Source organism: Paroedura picta, chromosome 17 (genome assembly GCF_049243985.1).
Source record: "Paroedura picta isolate Pp20150507F chromosome 17, Ppicta_v3.0, whole genome shotgun sequence".
In the NCBI taxonomy this organism is placed as follows: Eukaryota; Metazoa; Chordata; class Lepidosauria; order Squamata; family Gekkonidae; genus Paroedura; species Paroedura picta.
The window spans coordinates 4,474,831-4,499,279 of record NC_135385.1 but is presented as its reverse complement, the minus strand read 5'-3'; the positions used below and the strand labels follow the sequence as shown (position 1 = coordinate 4,499,279).

Genomic DNA, 24,449 nt, shown 5'->3' with positions numbered 1-24,449 from the left:
TTTGCCCATTTTGGTTTCTAAGCTGCTAGACACGGAAGGCTATCGCACCTCTCCACGGGGCTGTCGGGGTGGTTTCGAGCCCATGTTCCAGATACTGCCTAAGCTCCCCGGCGTGTTTCACAAGCAGCCGCAAGAGCCTCAAGGTGGCCATAACTATCACATCGTCCGTGCTTTGCTCAGCGGTGTTTCTGAGATGCAGCCTGGGGTCATCTTCGTCCAGCAGAACCTACACGAGAAAGAAACCGCTCGTCCGATCAGATACACGTCACTCACAAGTGCAATTCGCTGAAATATCTGCACAACAAATCACAAAAAGAACTCTGAAAGACAGCTCCATCCTGGTTTGTTAAGTAGACAAAAGTTATGCCTTTTGAACACAGTCAGAGTAGTTCAGCAGTGGAATAGGCTGCCTAAGGAGGTGGTGAGCTCCCCCTCACTGGCAGTCTTCAAGCAAAGGTTGGAGACACACTTTTCTTGGATGCTTTAGGATGCTTAGGGCTGATCCTGCGTAGAGCAGGGGGTTGGACTAGATGGCCTCTATGGCCCCTTCCAACTCTATGATTCTATGATTCTATGAACGTTCCACCAGCCGCTTCGCCCAGCCCCTTCCTGTGTCCTTGTAATACCAAGCCAGTCTGCAACCTATTGCTTGTTTACTCTTCTCCTTTCCCCCTTGCTTTTCTTTGGGTTTTATTTATTTATTTATTTATTTTTGGGGGGGGGTGACTGGTTGTAATAATAATTTTTAAAAATTAACAAATCACGAGGGGAGTCTCCAGATTCCTCAGAGATAGTTCAGGCACTCTGGAACAGGAAGCACCAGGTAATCGAGGCGCGACCAAGAGCCCGAGAAAGAGATAAAATGCTGAGAAGGGGAGGAAGGAAAGGGAACTACTCCGGATCAGGTTTAGTTGTCTGGCTCCCCTCTCCCCACATTGAGAGCCAGTTTGGTGTAGTGGTTAGGAGTGCGGACTTCTAATCTGGCATGCCGGGTTCGATTCTGCGCTCCCCCACATGCAGCCAGCTGGGTGACCTTGGGCTCGCCACAGCACTGATAGAGCTGTTCTGACTGAGCAGGAATATCAGGGCTCTCTCAGCCTCACCCACCCCACAGGGTGTCTGTTGTGGGGAGAGGAAAGGTAAGGCGATTGTAAGCCGCTTTGAGCCTCCTTCGGGTAGGGAAAAGCGGCATATAAGAACCAACTCTTCTTCTTCTTCTTGACATGCCCAGGATCAAGTGGAGATACCGCTCCTGAAAAAGTCAAGGATCGGTAATCCAAGAGGTGAGGTTACCTTGCAGGCAGGAACGCCCTCCATGTGCAACAAGCCTTAGCCAGCCAGTATGTTTATGGCAGAGGCCCCTCCTCTACCCAGCCCCTTCAGGCCATTTTGTGAGGGAGGGCAGGTTAGCTTTACCATATATGAGTATCTAATGGAGAGATGTTTAAAAATCTATAAAAAAATATTTTTCCTTCTCGATCTCATGAAACCCCTTTGGGGGGCCCCGCAAAACCCCAGGGTGTTGCAAAACCCCAGTTGAGAAGCCCTGGAGAATGTTCCAACCTCCTGAAGATTGCAGAAAATTTGCAGCTACCTGCCCACCCACAGTGGTCCTAATTTCATGCCGATGATGCCTCCTCCCCCAAAAATCCCAGAATCCCTGGCCAGTATGGCCATTCAACCCCTTGTCTTTGCTTCCTCCCCTTCAGGGGGGAGCGAAACCAACAGGGTAAATACTCAGGTATTCCTCCTCCCCTTTCTCCTGGCCTCAGTGAGGGAAGGACCTTCCAGGGAAGTCCCTGCCCCCTTTCTCACATCAGTGACTTATGGCCCAGGAGAAAAGGGAAACTGAACTCACTTCAGTCAGCTCGTGGTTAATGCAGGGGCGATTCTAAGCAAGCCATTCTGCACCTCTTTGGGTTGGTTCGGGGACCATGAACCGAACCACATCGGGGGTGGGGTTGTTCATGCTCATCCCTACTCACACAATTGATAAACATGCATAAATAAAAACAATGCAACCTACCTGGCCCGCGTTGAGCTTCAGGAAAGTAAAGTAAGCACTGCACGAGAGTTTATAGAGGCTGAAGATCCTGTCCACCACCTTCCTCCACACCTTGATCAGCCCCTCGGTTGAATTCTCATCCAGGTCCGAAAGCCAGGGGCAACTCGACAGCAACTGGCGCCAGATCACATCCACCATGTCATCTTCCTCGTTGTCTTCGTTCTCTGCGATCTGGAGGGTCATGTCTTCGTCCTACGACACAGATCACCGTGGAAGAATATTAGGCAGCACGTGCAACGCAGGTCACAAAAGGCATCCGCTGCCACTCAAAGCCACAGAGCCTGGATAGCCCCAGTTATAAGTCAGAACTTTAATCCACTGTGAACTTTCAGCCTTTATCATCATCTTCATTTTGCATTCTTTCCCTCCCAAGAAGCCTCCAACATCACCTTCTCTTCATTCCTTTAGACCAGGAGTAGTCGACCTGTGGTCCTCCAGATGTCCATGGTCTACAATTCCCATGAGCCCCTGCCAGCATTTCCTGGCTCATGGGTATTGTAGTCCATAGACATCTGGAGGACCACAGGTTGACTACCCCTGCTTTAGACCACTCACTCTTTTCCAAATCCTTTGAGGCCTGACGCCTCCTCTGATTCTGCGCCTCCTTTTTGAGACCATCTATTATTATGTATTTATCTTTATTTATTAATTTGATTGATATACCACTCTCTCAGTACGCCAGCTCAGGGTGGTGTACAACATACGGTCAATAACAATATGGTTAAAAACAAAAACATATAAAACCACTTAAACCTGCACCAATAGTTAAGCAGCATCACCACACACCCCTTTTAACCCTTTAAACCCTGCCATGCTCCTCTAAGGTCTTAATAGTTCAGACAACAGCCAATGGTTTTCTTTGCCCCATGGGCCTTAAGAGGACTTGAGTCTGTGAGTCCTTTTATTTATTTATAAGATAAATGCACCAGACTACATACAGTGTGGTATCCCATGCAGACTTACTCTAGTCCCACTAAATCTGTTGGATAAAGAAAGTTATATAGGTTCTTTTTGCCGTCATCAAAAATTCTAGTATTTTTAAAGGAAAAACTTTGCACGTTCTCCTGTATTTTATCATAACACAATACAGAAACTTCCTTTGCTTCAAAATGACAGTGGAACTGGTTTATTAATGCATCTGGCTAATTAACGGCAGCATAGAATATGAACTATCATTTCCTGACCGCTGAGCTATGCTGACCTTAGGTAGCAGTTTAATTCAGACATTCAGATCCATTAAAAGCTCTTTTCTAATGTTTCAGTGGTTACAAACTCCCACCTGTCTAGCAACCGCAAATGAAATGAAGTGTTGCACAGATTATTTCTCCTGCAGCTAACCTGAATTCCAGCTGGCCGGCACACCGCCTGTCCAAGAATGCTGTAGATTTTCTCTCTGTCCTCTTCCACAATGTTTTCTGGAAGCAGGTTTTGAACTTCAGATTTCTCTCTTGGCAGAAGGCGGACACCTCCCTGGCTGTAACACCACACATTTAGTCATCTTCAAAAGCCGGAGAGATGGGCCCTACTGAACACTGTTTCAAATCTAAGTGTTAATTGCTTGGTGCTTTAGGGCAGTGGTCCACAACCCCCGGTCCGGAGACCCACACCGGTCCATGGATCAGCCAGTACCGGGCCGCAGCTCCTCCTTGTCCTCCTCCCCGGCTGCTGCCTCGGGGGCTGCCCTGCCACTCTGCCGCCAGCTCACCTTTGGTGCTCTCTAGTGGCCGACATGGCTGGGGCTCCCCCCTTGGCCGTGGCACTGTGCAGCTGCTGCTGGCAGCGCCCCCCAGTGGGCGGCGGGAAGTCAGGAGCGCCAGCAGGAAAGCAAGCAAAGCAGGGGCTCAGGCAGCGGTGGTGACGTCCCTCGGCAAAAGACTAACCCCCCCCCCCCCGGGCCTCAGTAAAATTGTCAAGTGCTGACCGGTCCCCGGTGATAAAAAGGTTGGGGACCACTGCTTTAGGTCACCACCAACTGGAAACAGGTCCCTACTACGTAGCCACAACCAATTCCCCAGAAGACATACATTCTTATAGAATCATAGAGTTGGAAGGGGCCATACAGGCCATCTAGTCATAGAATCATAGAGTTGGAAGGGGCCATACAGGCCATAGAATCATAGAGTTGGAAGGGGCCATACAGGCCATCTAGTCCAACCCCCTGCTCAACGCAGGATCATAGAATCATAGAATCATAGAGTTGGAAGGGGCCATACAGGCCATCTAGTCCAACCCCCTGCTCAACGCAGGATCATAGAATCATAGAGTTGGAAGGGGCCATACAGGCCATCTAGTCCAACCCCCTGCTCAATGCAGGATCATAGAATCATAGAAGAGTTGGAAGGGGCCATACAGGCCATCTAGTCCAACCCCCTGCTCAACGCAGGATCAGCCCTAAGCATCCTAAAGCAATTCTTCCCGGTTTCTCTTTTCCCACCCAACCCCCCTGAATCTGGCAGCTTGAACTGGACTGAAAAAACAGACCACTGGCTTGTCAACTCTGACCAACAGCAGCTCCTCGTCCATTATCCTATTATTTTTAACTGGAGATGCTGGGGTTCGGACCTCCGACCTTCTCCACGAGAAGGAAACGCTTTGACACCCCCCTGTTGCACGTTGTTTGATTTAACAAAGCGACAAATGGCGAACACTGCATTAGTCGACATTAGCAGAGTCAGACAGAATACCCGACTAGTAAAGAATTAGGTAAGAATAAACCAAACAGGCCACATTGAAGAAGAAAGGCAACAGGTTGCAAGACAGGAAGTTCAACACTGAGGGGGAAACTGCACAGGCTTTTAAAAAATATACAAACTAATCATGATAGGGAGATTCAAACATGGAACACACAGATATTAATATTCACTAGGTGAATCTTTAGTATTCATGTTACTAAATCATTACTATGGCACCAAACTGATGTTTAGCCAACACCTTCAAATACTGGTCCAGTAAGTAATATTCTGATTATTTATCTGAACAGCCCTGATTTGCAGTAGTCTAATGATTTACCTGAACAATGTATTAAATGTTTATTAGCTGATAGGATTCCTGAAGTTACTGAGTGGGTAGTAGAATTCTTGGCTATTATATTTTTTAAAAAGTGTACACCCCTGTAGACTGTGGTCTAAACTTTATTTCATAATACTGCTTAGAGAATCGCCCTGGACCTTCTGTGCATAACAGAGAAATAAAAGGTCTGAGACATGCGGAGCACTGATACAATAACTGAGATTTACTGAACATAAATTTTAAAAGTTTTTTAGGAGCTTATGTTTTATTATTATGGTTTTTGGTCTGATGTAACCTCGTTTATTTCACCCTTAAATTTCTTCCTTTCCTTATGGTATGCCAATGTTCGTTGAACATCGAACAAACTAACATCCTGAAGGACAGTACATCCATCCACACTTCACTGAAATCTTATAGAACCACAACACTTCACTCCACACACACACAGCCCACCAAAAAAACCCCACTATCCTGTATTTGGTCTGCCAGGGGTAGTCAAACTGCGGCCCTCCAGATGTCCATGGACTACAATTCCCAGGAGCCCCTGCCAGCGAACGCTGGCAGGGGCTCATGGGAATTGCAGTCCATGGACATCTGGAGGGCCGCAGTTTGACTACCCCTGGTCTAGCCCATTCTGCAGTTCACTGAGAACCACATCTGCTATTGCCATTAACTTGAAAAGCCCTGTTTACTTCCATCCCTGGCCCGTCTATAGCCACTAATAACTACAAAATGAACTGGATTATGAGCCTGCACTCCTTACCCTGCCAGTACTGGGAGACCCACTGTCTTCCCCATCCCATTCCACTGCCTTTCTCAGTTTTCCATCCATTAAAGCTCTCAGGCATTGGCAAGAGCTTCCTTCATCAGCAGAGGCAAGCGTACATCAAAACACACAACTTGTCCTTAGGGCTAAAAAAAATTTACCTGGCGTTATCAACTACCTTTCGGCCCCATCGGTAAGCCCAACTGGCCAGGGCTGCCCAGGATTTGGCGACTTCCGGCGCTTGTGCGGAAGAGAGACGGTAGAGCTGCCCCAAAATGAAGTCTGGTTCTCCAACGCCAATGTTCACTAGAGAGAATCAAGGACTTGGTTTTTTGGTTTTTTAAAGGAAGAGACACAACTTACGACGATGTCCTAGTTCCATATTATGAGACTGCTCAACGTTTCCGATTTGGTACCATTTTAACCTTCTATGGGATTATTGATCCACGTGGAGCCCCCCTCCTTTATCAAGCATCAAAGCCAGCAAACTGGAAAGCTGGCAGGGGAGCCTTCTCTACCTGTGGATTCATTTTCAATCCTGGGGTAGTCCTCTTCGATAGCGTTAACAGCCGGCAAATCGATCAAGGCATAGATGTTTCTGGAGAGCGTCGAAAGGCCGGCCAGGTTCTGCTGCTGCCGTGCTCGGTAGACCTGCTTCAGCTGCCCCGAAATCTCTTTCCATTCCGCCTGGATCCACTTGGCCAGCGTGAGGATGGACTTGGCGACAGCAGAGTCCGCTTTGGCAGACTTGCAGAAGCAGAGGGCGCAGGAGCTCAGCATCTCCATGGCATGGGTGGACTGACCTGGCAGCGGGCAAAGTCCCAATATTAGATTTGTGGGGTGATTTGAAACTCGCGTTCCGTATCTTTTGCGCCCTCCCCCATCACAATGGTTCTCTTTCTTATGATTATCCGTTTGCATAGGGAAACGTTTTTGGAGCCCAAGGAGAAGAGTTGGGTTTTATACCCCACTTTTCACTACCTGAAAGCGTCTCAAAGCGGCTTACAAGTACCTTTCCCTCCTCTCCCCACAACAAGGCCACCTGTGAGGTAGGTGGGGCTGAGAGAGCTCTGACAGAACTGCTCCGCAGGAACAGGACTGGGACTAGTCCGAGGTCCTCCAGCTGACTGCACGCGGAGGAGCGGGGAATCAAACCCGGCTCTTCGGATTAGAAGTCACATCTCTTAGCCATCACAACCAGGAGCTGGCAGCATCTTTCCCTTAAGGCCACACAAAACCTGATTTACCTTTTTAGACCATTTTATTTGCCACTTTGATGCCATATTTAAGAAGAAGCAGGTTCTTTGCAGTTGGGGTTATGTAGCCAACTATCACACTGCCAGCACAATGCCCCATTGGCATCACTGAGTGAAGAAATCTCCACTTGAGCTGCTCAGGTGACCATCACTCCCCCCCCCCCCCCGCTGCTACTATGGCCATTTTTGAAAAAGACAACAACCCACTCTGAGATCTCAGGGCAGTGGGGGATGGGAGATTTGCCCAGCAAAGTTTTAAAAAAAAACTTTCACTACAAGGTATGTCTAGCTGTTTCCTCCTGACCCAAGTCTCCAAAAATAATCACACACACCCCAATTTTGGGGGGGAGGAGGGGGGCTGATAAATTAATCTTTTGCTTATTATTATTATTATATTATTATTATTATTATTATTATTATTATTATTATTATTATTAAATTTTTAGACTGCCCTTCTCCAAATAGGTCTCAGGGTGGTTTACAACATAAGTAGTTAAAACACAATAAAATCCCCATAAAAACCCCAATTAACATCAACAAAAGTTACATATAACATATAAGCGGCGGTGGTCACTATTCTGATATTAGTTACCTGAGTTCCCCCCAAGTTCAGCCTGGTGGGGAGAATAATATTCAGAAGAGGGTGGCGCCAATGCAATAGATCTAACAATGATCTCGATGTTGGAGATCTCAATATTGGAGGGGATCCTCTGATGGATTTGTGGGAGAGCTGCCCTGGCCTCAACCATATGCCTGGCGGAAGAGCTCCGTCTTACAGGCCCTGCGGAAAGCTGGTAGATCCCGCAGGGCCCTTAGCTCTTCTGGGAGCTCGTTCCACCAGGTTGGGGCCAGGACTGAAAAGGCCCTGGCCCAGGTCGAGGCCAGGCGAACATCCCGTGGGCCCGGGACAACCAGTAAATTCATACCCGCAGAGCGGAGTGCCCTGCGGGGGGCATAAGCAACCAAGCGGTCCCGCAGGTAGACGGGACCCAGGCCGCGTATAGCCTTATGCAAAACGCAGTTCAGTGACATGCACACTTTCCCGCTGCTCTGTTCAAAGCTCTGCCACGGAGACTTACCGGCTGTGTACAACAGCTTGGTCTTTTCAATTTCAAGCTCGGGGCCCCATTTCTCGTCCATCTGAATGGGCGCCGAGAGTTTTTTGAAGTGCTGGACTAAGTCTTGGGCCGTGGTGGTTTTCCCGAGCTGGACTTCGCTACACTGGGCAAGCAGCCGGGTGGCCAGCGCCACGTTGCCCCGTTTCCGAGCGAATTTTGCGGCGGTCAGACCCAGCTCCATCAAATGGCTTCGCACTGGGACAGCTTGCTCTGAAAAATACAGAAAGCACCTGGGTTTGAAAATATCTTCCTTGTATGTGACACCAAAGGTGATCGCCAAAATTGCTAAAAACCGTGGTAACGAATGTTGGAAATGTGATGGTAAAATAGGTTCTTTCTTCCATATGGGGTGGAGATGTGAAAAAGTTTATAAGTTCTGGGCAAAAATGTTGTGCAGAAAATGTGGGGTCTTAGATTTCCTATGAAAGCTGAATCTGTGTTATTTTAAGTGTACCTCCGCAGTGCCTCCCAACCCACACACAAAGCTTATTCTTCTACGCGACGACGGCAGCAAGACTAGAATTGGCCAAGAAATGGAAAACGCAAGAACTACCTTCGATAGAAGACTGGTTGAATAAATCAGCTGACTTTGCCAAGATGGCCAAACTGACACTGATAGTCAATGGAAGAACAGAAGAGGCCTTTCAAGGAGAATGGGGCCCTTATCTGAATTACTTAAGAAAATAATTTAAAAGGGGATCGAAACGGGGAATTAAGTGTATCAAATGAAGAGCATAACCTACTTTTTCCTGTATTAATAATGTAGATTACTTGTATTGTGTCATCTTTAATCTTGGAAAATAAAATAAAAATCTTGCTAAAAAAAAATAAAAATAAAAATATCTTCCTTTAAAAACAGCCAGACAACAGCAATACTGGCCTTGGTTTGAGGCTGTATTTACCATTCCTTTCAGACACTTAAATAAATAAATAATAATAATAATAATAATTATTATTATTATTATTATTACTACTACTACAACTACTACTACTACTACTACATTTATATCCCAACACTCCCCTGAGACTCGGGGCGGTTAACAACAGTCTTAAAAAAAAAAACCCATTAAAACTCCCCATTAAAAGACTCTAAAACTCATAACATGGCGAACGAAAAACCAACCCACTCCCCGGCCCTACAATCGAGACGACGAGAGAATGGAGCAAGAATGATGTCCACGTAAGCCCCAGTTATTACCAGAAACATTTCGGTGATTTACAGGGCAGGGCAACACTTGCAGGGAGGGCCAGTATAAAAATCTAATAGATAATAATCATGCAAAAACTCCAAAGTTACTCCAATTGGCTTAGTGGGGTAACTCTACCCACGTTTGCACTGTGGCATAAAGACCAAAAAGCATCTCGTTCTCATGAGATGTGCTCGACTTCCGTTTTGGGGAGGAAAAACAGATTAAGGAGAGGCGGTGTTTCTAAACACGTCCTTCATTGGGGGATAAGGAGATGCAATCCCATCCGCAAATGCTGCGCTTTAACGTAGGTAAATTAGGAGAAAAGTGCTTTTGGGTTTTACGGCATATACCTTTTAGTTTCATCAGCAACTGATTCTGGTACATTGTATATCTAAGGGCATGCATCCAGGGTCTCACGTCGTGCTGCTTGCATGACCGCAATGCTTCACTGAAGAGAGGAATGAGACAATCCTATGTAAAAAGGACAGAAGTTGTGTTTAACAGGTCTCTGCAAACTGTTTACGCTCCCTCTGAGCTGCTTCAAGCTTCAAGTACAAATACTCCTGAACAGATTCCATGCACTCTGTCCACCCCCATTTAGATTTATGGCTAGACAACCCAAATGTACATAATGTGAATCCGTTATCTCTTAATTAGTGTTTGAAACACACACTGTGTATTCCAGAGGTAGTCAAACTGCGGCCCTCCAGATGTCCGTGGACTACAATTCCCAGGAGCCCCTGCCAGCAAATGCTGGCAGGGGCTCCTGGGAATTGTAGTCCACTGACATCTGGAGGGCCGCAGTTTGACTACCCCTGGTTTCTTCGCTAAAGATGAACAAAGAGTGGATTGCAAACTGAGATTATTTTTATACGTCCAGATTGAGAAGAAGTTGGTTTTTAATACCTCACTTCTCACTGCCCGAAGAAGTCTCAAAGCAGCTTACAATTTCTTCCCTCTCCCCACAACAGGCCCCCTGTCAGGGAGGCTGAGAGAGCTTAGTCAGAACAGCTCTATCAATGCTGTGAGGAGCCCAAGGTCACCCAAGCTGGCTGCATGTGGAGGAGCGGGGAATCAAACCCAGATTAGAAACTGCCGCTCATAACCACGACACCATGCTAGCCCTCTAAACCAGGGGTAGTCAACCTGTGGTCCTCCAGATGTCCATGGATTACAATTCCCATGAGCCCCTGCCCGTGTTTGCTGGCAGGGGCTCATGGGGATTGTAGTCCATGGACATCTGGAGGACCACAGGTTGACTACCCCCTGCTCTAAATAACTGCTGAGGCAACTTAGGCTAGAAGGTTGGCCTTTTTTATTTCAGTATACCACAAACAGTTTTGGGGTTCCCCTTGGATTTTAAAAGTGTTGAAAGGGAGCTGCTGCCCGAGGGGAAAAAAATCAATCCCTGCCCGCCCACCCAGAGAACTAGGGCCTTTGCATCACAGTTGCAGTCTAGAAGCAAGAGTTAAACAGCAACAGTTTATTAAGGGCACTCTTGGTTGCTTTTTCATGTGCTTTCATTTACACTGGTACAATGCTTTATTGCTGCCTTCCAAGCCAGTAGTCCATTACTTCCTCTCAAGCCAATCTGTTTGCAATTCATACCCCTACAACACGGCGTGGCTGTTATAATGGTGCACTCAAAGACTGTGAGCAGTAAGAACAGGTTTAAGTTCATAGGCACAAGATCATTGGCATCTCTAGTTACAGGATCTCAGACAGAAGTCATTGAAGAAGAGTTGGTTCTTATATGCCGCTTTTCTCTCCCCGAAGGAGTCTCAAAGCGGCTTATAGTTGCCTTCCCTTTCCTCTCCCCACAACAGACACCCTGTGAGGTGGGTGAGGCTGAGAGAGCCCCGAGATTACAGCTCGGTCAGAACAGCTTCATCAGGGCTGTGACTAGCCCAAGGTCACCCAGCTGGCTGCATGTGGGGGAGTGCAGAATCGAACCCGGCATGCCAAATTAGAAGTCCTGAAAGCTGCTGCCAGAGCAGGAATCACAAAGCAAGACGGACCAACGATCGGGCTCTGTAGAAACCAGCTTTATAGATTCATTTAGGTTCACCCTCTCTAAAGACAGACTGCCCAGGGCTTTCCTGTTGCGAGTCCCATCCTTAATGTGGCCTAATTGTAGGGCATGGCCGAACCTTGAGAGGTAGAAGCATTATGCCAAAGTTTACCCTTACTTCTCCCTTCATAGTGACATCTAGGTAAGTTTCAGAGACAGCTGCGGACAAAAGGGGGTGGCAGGTGACAGTGGATGAGGGATAGGGCTGTGAGTGTCCTGCATAGTGCAGGGGGTTGGGCTAGATGACCCAGGAGGTCCCTTCCAACTCTAGGATGGAAGTCTGCAAAGTAACCCATAAGGACACAAGTGAAATAAAGCAGAACGATACCTCTGAGGAAAGTCGATTTGACACTGTATTTTCCAAAGCAGATGAACAGTACAGCTGCAAAGTGCTCAGCACCGGCAGAGACTGAGACACAGTCAAGGTGGCAAGCTTGAGAGGCCCAATGGCAATTCGGGATGTCTGCTTCAGGTACTTCACGAGATTCCTGAAAGAAAAGGGTTCAAGCTGTTGCGTTTCACCACAGAGACGAAACTACATGATCCAACTGTCTGCAGCAGGGGTAGTCAAACTGCGGCCCTCCAGATGTCCATGGACTACAATTCCCATGAGCCCCTGCCAGCATTCGCTGGCAGGGGCTCATGGGAATTGTAGCCCATGGACATCTGGAGGGCCGCAGTTTGACTCCCCCTGGTCTACACCGTGAACTTTCACGTATCTTTTTAAAAGGCACCATTTCTACACGGACGGTTTGGGGGCTTGAGATAAAGCGAAGGAATATGAGAAACTGTGCTAGATTCGTTTCATTGCATACTTGAAAATTTATGTCGAAGATTCAAAAGGGAGGTCGGGGGCTCTCACTCAGGAAACCGGTTCACACTTAATCTCCCCCACTGTGTGTGGCTAGTGGATTAAGGGAAGGAGGAGAGTTTGCCCGAGTGCAGGGACTGATATCGTATACCGTGCCCTCCTGCAACTCTGAATGCTCTAAATTAGCGATCCCCAACCTGTGGGCCGCGGACCACATGTGGTCCTTCAACTAATTGGAGGTGGGCCCCGAAGGATGCCTTCTCCCCCCCCCCCCGGCCCTTTATTTCATCCCCCCCAGCCCTTTACAACACACTTCATTGTTGTGGCGTGTCTGTCTCTTATTTTGAAGGGATGTTAAAACATTACCATAGCGATCAGAGAGCTCCACGGCAGTGGTTGAGAGTAGAGAAGTAAACTACACTGGGCCTCAGTAAAAGGTGTTGAGTGGTCCCCGGTGTTGAGTGGTCCCCGGTGATAAAAAGATTGAGGACCACTGTTCTAAATCACTAGGCTTTGAGAAGAAACAATGGATGACAAGGCTACTGTTCCAACACATCCCTATCTGGAATCTCAGAACAGACAACGCAGTTTATACATTTGGCAGGAGAAAAGGGGGGGGGGGATTCCACTTATACACCCAGCAACTGGCTCCAAGCTGTGATCATCTGGCTAGAACAATGCTACAGACAGCTGTATTCCAGGCAGCTATATTAAGCACTTAGAGCCTCTTGTGGCGCAGAGTGCTAAGGCAGCGACAAAAAAATATGGTTTTGCACCCGGTTAAGTTCTCAATTTGGGTTAGGGGTAGGGATAGTACACTTCAGAATGGGTAGGTTATTGGTTTCATGAAAGCCTTAGGTCTGGGGAGGATGATGTGACGTGGTTGTGAAAAGCCAAGGAGAGTATAAATATTTTTTCACAATATTTTTCTTGTAAGAATTATGTAAAAAATAGGAATTTACACCCGGTTAAGTTCTCAAGTTAGGGTTAGGGTGAGGGAACGTATGCTTCAGGATGGGTAGGTTTTTGGTTTAGTGGAAGCCTTAGGGCTGGGGAAGATGCTGTGACTTTGTTGGGAAAGGCCAAGGAGAGTATAAATATGTTTTCACATTATTTTACCTGTAAGAATTATGTAAAAAATTGGATTTTGCACCTGGATATGTTCTCATATCCGGGTGCCTCTTGTGGCGCAGAGTGGTAAGGCAGCAGACACGCAGTCTGAAAGCTCTGCCCATGAGGCTGGGAGTTCGATCTCAGCAGCTGGCTCAAGGTCGACTCAGCCTTCCATCCTTTCGAGGTCGGTAAAATGAGTACCCAGCTTGCTGCTGGGGGGTAAAGGGTAATGACTGGGGAAGGCACTGGCAAACCACCCCGTATTGTGTCTGCCATGAAAACGCTGGAAGGTGTCACCCCAAGGGCCAGACATGACCCGATGCTTGCACAGGGCATACCTTTACCTTTATATTAAGCACTTACTCAGTAATGGGCTGCCACTTCTGTTCCTGCTCCACGTGGTTTACAGATGTTGCAAGACACACTGAGCTTCTCAGTAACTGAACCTCAAGAGCTTTCTGGAGTTCTCTTGGATCAGGAGACAGCATGTTAGGCAGGAGCTTCTTCATATCTACAGAAATTAGATATTGGATATTAACACAGCAGTGGCTGCTGACATTCATTACACTGATGGTTGCTCCCATCCCCACCCCCACCACACACAAGGGTAATGCCACTATTTAAGAATGGTATATCAGAAAGCCAAAGTCCACTGATCTGGGAAGTCTTCAGACATCCAGCAGAATTTCAGATAATACCTATTTTTTCCTTGGATCCTCCAATAAGGAGGTTGATGTCTTCCCCAGGAAGTAATTCCAGCTGTTCTGTGCATCCCGTAAGCTCTCCAGCACCAAAACTGCTAAGAGATCTGAAATAAAGTTTTAATTCAGAAGGTTTACTTTTATTACCCCCAACATTTTAACTGAAAAAAAATCCAAAGAAACACAGCAATTTATTTGCCAAGAAGGCTTTACACAAAACTGCAAAACACACACTCCTGTAGATCTTGAACATTTCAGAATTCATTAATCCCATGAGTTTCCCAATTCAACTCAGCTTCGAGAGTATTTGCAAGCACAGGCACACCCCACAATGCTCTCTTTAACTGGGCTAAATATGTTGATAAGGTCACTGATTGTTTTTAAAATATTCTAGCAGACCAGGCAGGGCCTGGAAGTAAAACCCCAGAGGTCTCTGGACAAAGAAGTAACACAATCCAAAATGACAAGAGTGCCAGAAGCAGAAGCTAATATTCTAAAGCAGGGTTAGTCAACCTGTGGTCCTCCAGATGTTCATGGACTACAATTCCCACGAGCCCCTGCCAGCGTTTGCCGGCAAACGCTGGCAGGGGCTCATGGGAATTGTAGTCCGTGAACATCTGGAGGACCACAGGTTGACTATCCCTGTTCCAAAGCACAAAAGCTGATGTTTCTCCCATTATCTAGAGAGACTGAAATGTAAACCACAAGGGCCGTCAATGAGCCAGCATGATGATATTCTTTGCTCTGACTCATCTGGTCTTGTTTGCTGTAGAGGGAAGACTAAAGTTCAGAGATGAGCCTTAGGGCTGGACACAGAAGCGACAAAAATCAAGCCGGTGAGAGAGAATCTAGAGGAAGCACAAACACTCTTATCCCTTAGCGCACACTATAAGTCCTCTTCTGCTCTTGAACAAGACAAAAGTTAGGAAAGACGCTCAAAACCTGCAGCAGAGAATTTTACATGTCAGTGAAAAGTTTTTCCCCCAGCTGTTATAGTTGGAAGCTTCCCTGTGGCTGGAGGAACATAGCTGTTCAGAAGGCTGAAATCTTGTTCTGCAACAATCCACTAGAGCAGGGGTAGTCAACCTGCGGTCCTCCAGATGTTCATGGAGTACAGTTCCCATGAGCCCCTGCCAGCGAATGCTGGCAGGGGCTCATGGGAATTGTACTCCATGAACATCTGGAGGACCGCAGGTTGACCACCCCTGCACTAGAGACCCAAGAACCCTTTCTGGAGCTTCAGAAGGACCGCAGGCCATAAATTTAATAAGGACCCCCCCTTTTCTGTTCTTTCATTCCAGGCAGAAGGGGCACGTTAAGATCCCCGCGCAGCAGCAGCTCAGGGGGACGATGCTTACTTGATGTAGTTGAAATCGGCTTTCAAACTGACCGAGGCACCGCTTGCGTTTTTCTTCAGGTCGTGGGTGGCGTTCTGCCACTCTTGCACCGCGGACCAGTCCGCGATGGAAATGTAGCACTCGCAGGCTTTGTTGCCCAGGTAGTTGATCACTTCGGGGGAAGAGTCACTCGGCTTGACCAGGACTGCTTTTCGCAAATCCCCTGCAAAATCAGACACAAAAATGAGTCAGGCCCACATTGTTTGGGCCAGAGTCTCTTGATACCCTTTTGGGCCAGAGTCTCTTGATACCCTTTTGGGCCAGAGTCTCTTGATACCCTTTTGGACCAGAGTCTCTTGATACACAGGCCACGAATATAGCAGATCTTTTGATTTACTTTTCTGAACTTCGCTTCTACTGAATAGAAGGGATATTTTAAGCTTCACCCAACTGCTGACAAATACAGAAACTAAATATACTACTTTTCCCATGTTGTTCCACTGTTTACAGCCATATATAGTCAGATGTTGTGAGCCACTGCAGGCTAGCTGGTCCAGGAGCAGCGGCATGTAAGTTTGACGAATAAATAAATGGATCAATCAATAACCAACTTCCTAAGCTTGTTCTTCTTGATCAAAGTAGCCCAGGGACCAAATCATGCTCTTGGGCCAGTGTCATTCTACCCTCACCCAAAGCAAGCAAGAGAGGACCCACCCTTCTCTGAGAGTTAATTAGGCAAAATGAAACAAAAACAGCTCCTGGAACAAGATGAGAAACCAGCCTGGGGGAAAGGGACACCATTTCTTTCCTGGAAATGAAAAGTAGCTCCCTTTTGCCTGGTGATGACGCAGAGCCTTTGAGAGGGACCTCTAAGCTCTCAAAAGGAAGGACACCAGCCAGAGGGCGAGCAGCACTTCGCTCCCCCCCACGCTGGTTTCAGCAAGTCAGCACTGGTGGTCTCAAGTAGGAGTGAGCGCTTCGGTGCGGTTCGGCCACCTCGGCGATCACCGAAGACCAAGGTGGCCGAACCGCTCCGAACCGCTCATTCCTAGTCCTAAGTTTACAGCACAACAGACCTTCCGGCTCTGAAAGGGGATGTGAGCTTGTAAGAAAGCAGCATGTGATTCTCACCAGTGTCCTTCAAACCGACTCGCAAAATCCAAGGCACGGCCCGTTTCTAATTTTGCAGGCGCTCCTGACGGCAAACAAAAGGGATGCCTGCCCCAAGGAGAAGGGGTGCCACACCTCCCGTGCTACCACACCGACATGTGAAGTCTTTGCTAGGGCCGCCAGTGGGCTCCGATTATCGAAGCCCAGAGCTATCCCATAGCTTGTTAACAAAAGCCTGCCCCCCGTTAATACTTACCATTCAAGGAGTGTTTGGGGCTGGCATTGTTACCGCTGGTTGAATTGGCTAATTTCAGGACGGATTTATCAAAACCTGCTACACAGCAATCCACCCCAGTCATGGCACAGAGGTGCTCCTGGTATTCCACAGCAGCTTTTTCAAACCTTAAAAAAGAATTTAAATATCACTGGTTAGCTGTACTTCTAAAGGGGATCTACCCGATTACAGCAACCTTGCCCATCAGAAAAAAACAGTAGCAAAGCAATCGTCATGCCAGGGTCAACTGCAGGCTCACTGGCCCAATCTAGATCCCATTGTCCTGCCCGCTTCTTTCTCAGAGACCAGGGGAGAGAGTTTCACGAAACATGCAGTTATCCTGGATACAGACTAACACACACACCACCCCATTCCCAAGACTCCAACGCTCGTCTCTCCCCCAACTCTGAAAAGCCATGGGGCGAGACAGATACAATCAAGGGACAGACAAGGAAGAAATCTCATCCTGGCCCTTTCATTTCGTTTCCTCCCCTCCCTACTGCTCTTCCATAATGGGAACGGCAAAGAGGAAAGGAGAGGTGGGGACAAAAAGATAACCAGGATGCTCTCTCAGCATCAGTTGCTTCTGGGTTCTGGGTCCCAGTTTTGAAAAGAGCAGAGTGGGGCAAGATCTTGTCCACCTCCCTCAACCATGATCAACAGAGCTGAAGGCAGAACGCATCGGAAGGACACCCTGACCCACCGTCCTTCTGCTTGCAGAGCGACAGAATTGATCCAGGCAAGGCTCCTGCCGACGACAGAAGACGACCAGACAGCAATGCCTTGGATGGCCTCGGGGCAATGGAGTTCACAGAGGGCTTCCACCACCATCATGATTGTCACCTCCAATTCGTTTCCCTAGAGCGGGGGAAAAAAAGCAAAACTGAGACATCAACTTAGTCAGGAAAGAAACAAGGCGATCCTTCAGGATTCTTCTCACAGCCGTTGTTTTGACAGATGATCCTGACCAGCCACACCAAAACAGCATTTAAGATTTGTATTTATTATATATATTTCTATACCACCCACCCTTCCGGCTTTGGGGAGGGCGAGGAGAACAGAAGACAACTGGGTAGCTTACAGTGATGGGCATGTGGTTCCCCATTGGCGGTTTCTATTTCATTCTCCCCTCCTCCATTTTAGGCTAACACCCACCCTGTAGGTAGGCTACACTAAGAAGGAGAGTGTGACTGGTTCAAGGTCACCCCACAAGTTTTCACAGCCAGGGAAGGATCCCAACCTGGGTCTTCCAGATGCCAATCTAGCACCATATATTCTGATCCTGCCGTTGTGGGGAACGGGGATCCGCTTCATAGAACTTTTCAGTTTTTGGGAATCTGGTTACCCAGATGTGCCACATTACCACAATGGCTCATTCTCCCTAATTGCCTCATCGTGGGGGACAGAAACAGCCCATGTTTTCACTGAGAATTTATTTATTTCGCCCTCAATTTAACCAATCCTAAATCCCGGAATACCTGCGAAATATTATTGGTCTTCATTTCGGTCAGCAAATCAAAGCCATGCCTGACAGTCACGGCCGGCTGCCCCGCCAGCAATCCAACCCGCATGATAGACAGTCGAATCCGTGTCAACCAGTCTTGGCAGGTCTGGCGGTTAGTGTAGAAAAAGGTTCTGATAACCTTCACAAATGGGTGAGAAAGGAAAATGTAAGCCAGTGAAACACAGCTACGACACAGAACAATTTATATTGCGTGGAATTCTGATAATTTTACAAACAAACAAATGGAACCTTCCAAGGAGAACTCAGATCTAGATCCCCCCCCCCTCCCGGCAGAGCTGGCCGCACCCTGATTGGCCCTGCCACTGCGGCTCCCGCCCTCCCTCGCGGAGCGCTCACCCCTTGCCTCACAGATGCAAGGGAGCCTTCTGCAGAAGCACTGCCACCAAGGGGGAAGGGGGGCTTTCCACTCCCTTTGGCCCAGGAAACGCTCTCACCATGGTGACAGCGCTTCCCAATCCAAAGAGAGACTCCCACTGCAGCGTGGCTGACAGGGGGTGGGGTGGGTTGAGCTCTCCACTCCCTTTAGCCCGTTTCGCGGGCCGCAGGGAGCCAGGGGCACATGCTCACACCCTGCTGCCCCTTTCAAAGCCCATTTTTTTAAACGGGCTTTGATACTAGTCTAAATACATTGCAGCGTTTTCAACTCAGCAGTTGCTACTGGAGCTCAATTTTACTACTACGGTCCCGTTTGGATGAAATATCAAGCTTTCCTTAATTGTATATGCAATGTTAATTCAATATTTCAAGGACATCTCAGAAGAAGAAGAAGAGTTGGTTCTTATATGCCGCTTTTCCCTACCCGAAGGAGTCTCAAAGCAGCTTACAGTCGCCTTCCCATTCCTCTCCCCAAAACAGACACCCCGTGAGGGAGGTGAGGCTGAGAGAGCCCTGATATCACTGCTCGGTCAGAACAGCTTTATCAGTGCCGTGGCGAGCCCAAGGTCACCCAGCTGGCTGCATGTGGCGGAGCGCAGAATCAAACCCTGCATGCCAGATTAGAAGTCCACACTCCTAACCACTACACCAAACTGGCTCTCAGTTTGGTGTAGTGGTTAAGAGTGCTTAGGAGAAGGCTTCCTACGGGGGGGCGGGGGGGACATAAAAACAAAGGAAGAGATTTTCAAAGCAACTGAAAGCTACACAAATGTGACCCATACCAACGGGAGAAAAACTACAACAGTTTCTGGCAGACACCTACCTTGGGTGGGGAGGTCAGGGCATTAGCGCATCCCTCGTAAGCATTATACATCAGCTTCTCCAGGTTCTCCAAGTACTGCAGAAGCAAGACTAGCCTCAGCTGGTTGCTGCTGTGGCCTTCGTCGTTGTCGGCTGTGGTCCACTGGCTGACGTCTTGGTCGGGGTTTAAAGTATGGGCCGCGAGACTCCGAATGATACCTAGCGGGAAACACGGGCGACATTTCAAAAAGACCGCGGGGCCGGCCGGCAGCTTTAGCCACAACCCAGCAACCCACCAATGGTTTGCATCCTCGTGGTAAAGGGAAACAAAATGTTTAAATGTGTTAAGTCATAGAATCATAGAGTTGGAAGGGTCCACACAGGCCATCTAGTCCAACCCCCTGCTCAATGCAGGATCATAGAATCCTAGAATCCTAGAGTTGGAAGGGGCCATACAGGCCATCTAGTCCAACGCCCTGCTCAACGCAGGATCATAGAATCATAGAATCCTAGAGTTGGAAGGGGCCATACAGGCCATCTAGTCCAACCCCCTGCTCAATGCAGGATCATAGAATCATAGAATCATAGAGTTGGAAGGGGCCATACAGGCCATCTAGTCCAACCCCCTGCTCAACGCAGGATCATAGAATCATAGAATCCTAGAGTTGGAAGGGGTCACACAGGCCATCTAGTCCAACCCCCTGCTCAATGCAGGATCATAGAATCCTAGAATCCTAGAGTTGGAAGGGGTCACACAGGCCATCTAGTCCAACCCCCTGCTCAATGCAGGATCATAGAATCCTAGAATCCTAGAGTTGGAAGGGGCCATACAGGCCATCTAGTCCAACCCCCTGCTCAATGCAGGATCATAGAATCCTAGAATCCTAGATTTGGAAGGGGCCACACAGGCCATCTAGTCCAGCCCCCTGCTCAACACAGGATCATAGAATCCTAGAATCCTAGAGTTGGAAGGGGCCACACAGGCCATCTAGTCCAACCCCCTGCTCAACGCAGGATCATAGAATCATAGAATCATAGAGTTGGAAGGGGCCACACAGGCCATCTAGTCCAACCCCCTGCTCAATGCAGGATCATAGAATCCTAGAATCCTAGAGTTGGAAGGGGCCATACAGGCCATCTAGTCCAACGCCCTGCTCAACGCAGGATCATAGAATCCTAGAATCCTAGAGTTGGAAGGGGCCATACAGGCCATCTAGTCCAACCCCCTGCTTAATGCAGGATCATAGAATCCTAGAATCCTAGAGTTGGAAGGGGTCACACAGGCCATCTAGTCCAACCCCCTGCTCAATGCAGGATCATAGAATCCTAGAATCCTAGAGTTGGAAGGGGCCATACAGGCCATCTAGTCCAACCCCCTGCTCAATGCAGGATCATAGAATCCTAGAATCCTAGAGTTGGAAGGGGCCACACAGGCCATCTAGTCCAACCCCCTGCTCAACGCAGGATCATAGAATCATAGAATCCTAGAGTTGGAAGGGGCCATACAGGCCATCTAGTCCAACCCCCAGCTCAATGCAGGATCATAGAATCATAGAATCATAGAGTTGGAAGGGGACACACAGGCCATCTAGTCCAGCCCCCTGCTCAACACAGGATCATAGAATCATAGAATCATAGAGTTGGAAGGGGACACACAGGCCATCTAGTCCAACCCCCTGCTCAACGCAGGATCATAGAATCATAGAATCATAGAGTTGGAAGGGGCCACACAGGCCATCTAGTCCAACCCCCAGCTCAATGCAGGACCATAGAATCATAGAGTTGGAAGGGGCCACAAAGGCCATCTAGTCCAGCCCCCTGCTCAACACAGGATCATAGAATCATAGAGTTGGAAGGGGCCACACAGGCCATCTAGTCCAACCCCCAGCTCAATGCAGGACCATAGAATCATAGAGTTGGAAGGGGCCACACAGGCCATCTAGTCCAGCCCCCTGCTCAACACAGGATCATAGAATCATAGAATCATAGAGTTGGAAGGGGCCACACAGGCCATCTAGTCCAACCCCCAGCTCAATGCAGGATCATAGAATCACAGAATCATAGAGTTGGAAGGGGCCATACAGGCCATCTAGTCCAACCCCCTGCTCAACGCAGGATCATAGAATCATAGAGTTGGAAGGGGCCATACAGGCCATCTAGTCCAACCCCCTGCTCAACGCAGGATCATAGAATCATAGAGTTGGAAGGGGCCACACAGGCCATCTAGTCCAACCCCCTGCTCAACGCAGGATCATAGAATCATAGAATCCTAGAGTTGGAAGGGGCCATACAGGCCATCTAGTCCAACCCCCAGCTCAATGCAGGATCATAGAATCACAGAATCATAGAGTTGGAAGGGGCCATACAGGCCATCTAGTCCAACCCCCTGCTCAACGCAGGATCATAGAATCATAGAGTTGGAAGGGGCCATACAGGCCATCTAGTCCAACCCCCTGCTCAACGCAGGATCATAGAATCATAGAGTTGGAAGGGGCCACACAGGCCATCTAGTCCAACCCCCAGCTCAATGCAGGACCATAGAATCATAGAATCATAGAGTTGGAAGGGGCCACACAGGCCATCTAGTCCAACCCCCAGCTCAATGCAGGATCATAGAATCATAGAATCATAGAGTTGGAAGGGGCCACACAGGCCATCTAGTCCAGCCCCCTGCTCAACACAGGATCATAGAATCATAGAATCATAGAGTTGGAAGGGGCCACACAGGCCATCTAGTCCAACCCCCAGCTCAATGCAGGACCATAGAATCATAGAATCATAGAGTTGGAAGGGGCCACACAGGGCATCTAGTCCAACCCCCTGCTCAACACAGGATCAGCCCTAAGCATCCTAAAGCAAGTCAGTGCTACTCAGTGGCACTGCAGCCCCACAGGGCTTTTCATCGTGCCACTGGTAGCTCCTCTGAGCAGTGTTCTCAGATATGGAACCTGCCCCACGTTTCAGTAAATTAGGCCAGTTGGTAGTCAGCAGCTGGCAAGTGATTTCCAGTTGGAGGTGGTGGACAAGCCTGCTTAGGGCTGATCCTGCGTTGAGCAGGGGGTTGGACTAGATGGCCTGTATGGCCCCTTCCAACTCTATGATTCCATTATCCTGCGTTGAGCAGGGGGTTGGACTAGATGGCCTATATGGCCCCTTCCAACTCTATGGTTCTATGATTTTAAGCCGTGAGCCTCCCTAAGGTGAAGGCCTCACATCAAGAATGCAAGTCTCTTCTGGTTGGTGGTCATGGTTAATGGGGCTCACTGTGAGACACAGAGTAAATAGCACTGTCAGTCAGTACCTTTAATGGCATTACAAAAAGTGACACTAGCAGCGAGTAACCTTCATGGCAAAGTGTTACAACTGAGACAGGTGCCCCCATACAGCTATATACCTAAGGAATAACACTCCCAAGGACAAATATCCTTTAGACCCGAGTGACAAAACCATAGATTAAAAATTCCGCAACCTGCTCAGTAATTTCCGGGGACTTATCATCCAACGGCCGGGTGATAGCCTTATCATCTGAGACGCTGACAGACGGAAGCAGAGGGACAATCAAACGTGGATGAAATTGAGGGTAATTGCTACCAGGTAGTGTAAAGTGATGGGAGCGAACCTGGTTCACTGTGGCAATTACTGCAGATGCTTTCATTATGGGGAATGTCCCTGTTATTTGCCTGTCACCATAACCGAGGGGAAGAGGCCGAATAAAAGCTCTCCAATATAAAGGGGTTCTTAGATTAGACAAGTAGCAGGCCATGAAATTTGAAGAAGAAGAAGAGTTGGTTCTTATATGCCGCTTTTCTCTACCTGAAGGAGGGTTACAATTGCCTTCCCTTTCCTCTCCCCACAACAGACACCCTGTGGGGTGGAAGAGGCTGAGAGAGCCCTGATATCACTGCTCGGTCAGAACAATTTTATCAGTGCCGTGGCAAGCCCAAGGTCACCCACAGCTGGCTGCATGTGGAGGAGTGCAGAATTGAACCCAGCATGCCAGATTAGAAGTCCGCACTCCTAACCACCACACCAAACTGGCTCTCTTGATGGACAAGGAAGTCCCAGGGAGCATGAACAGCACGTCCCACCCGCTCCTTCATGCATCAACTGGCCTTCGACATCCCAAATTCTTCTTTGAATTACCATGACTATATGATCATTGCCAGAATTGGCCAGGGAGTCTCGGTCAATGCCTCAAGATGTGATTTTATAAGTTATTAGTTGGGACCATTTCAAAACATACGGGCCTGCAAATAAACCAGACTATATGGTGGAGCACTAAATTGTATCCAGAGCCAGTATCTGATGGTAGCAATCCACGTGTGCATCAATGGAATGGTGGCCCAACTCAGCACATAAGGAAAAATAGGCTACAGAGTTGGGGACATCCAAAGTCTGGCGTACACTCAGCGTCTTTGTTAAATGACTGGATGCACAAAGGGATCCCCCATCAAGTAGGGGTGACATCACGGTGGCCTGAAAGATCCAGATAGCAGCAAGGACATATTGATTCCCTTCCTGGTGGCGGAAGTGGGTTGTGGCCTGGCTGAAACCACTTCTAGTCCCACTTTTCCAACTCCAAGACCCTCATAATGGACATACTCTTATCCTCAAACCACAGTGCATGATCAAATGAACCAGTCACCCTAAAGGACTACAATTAGAACTTCATTATGGCTCGTTACAATTACGGATAAGATAGCGGTCAGTGAAGAACTGAAGGGGGAGGGAGTGCACACAGGCTGTTCTGGTACAAATATGCTGCCCATTTGTGGATTACTGGAATACAGTTAAATCAGAAGAGGTGATTCAAACTGCAGTTCTGAGATACATGTAAAAGCCATTAGAGTTGAATGATAATGTTTTATCTAAAGGGTATGATAAACTCAATGGATACAATTCATCCATTGGGTATAAGGAAGGCTTG

The 24,449-nt window shown here is 48.1% G+C and overlaps 1 protein-coding gene across 1 annotated transcript in view; it reads right to left on the bottom strand.

The window, feature by feature from the left end:
• SMG1 (SMG1 nonsense mediated mRNA decay associated PI3K related kinase) overlaps positions 1–24,449 on the bottom strand; it is a 99,723-nt gene that overhangs the window by 35,440 nt on the left and 39,834 nt on the right. The window contains exons 21-35 of the mRNA XM_077316958.1: positions 19,545–19,741; positions 18,300–18,464; positions 17,525–17,679; positions 16,804–16,949; positions 15,459–15,660; positions 14,098–14,207; positions 13,763–13,910; positions 11,804–11,963; positions 9,755–9,875; positions 8,176–8,424; positions 6,359–6,643; positions 6,002–6,146; positions 3,404–3,539; positions 2,027–2,257; positions 49–226 (exon numbers count right to left, since the gene is read on the bottom strand). Coding sequence (XP_077173073.1) covers positions 49–226; positions 2,027–2,257; positions 3,404–3,539; positions 6,002–6,146; positions 6,359–6,643; positions 8,176–8,424; positions 9,755–9,875; positions 11,804–11,963; positions 13,763–13,910; positions 14,098–14,207; positions 15,459–15,660; positions 16,804–16,949; positions 17,525–17,679; positions 18,300–18,464; positions 19,545–19,741 — 2,628 coding nt within the window. The remainder of the gene's footprint in view (positions 1–48; positions 227–2,026; positions 2,258–3,403; positions 3,540–6,001; positions 6,147–6,358; positions 6,644–8,175; positions 8,425–9,754; positions 9,876–11,803; positions 11,964–13,762; positions 13,911–14,097; positions 14,208–15,458; positions 15,661–16,803; positions 16,950–17,524; positions 17,680–18,299; positions 18,465–19,544; positions 19,742–24,449) is intronic.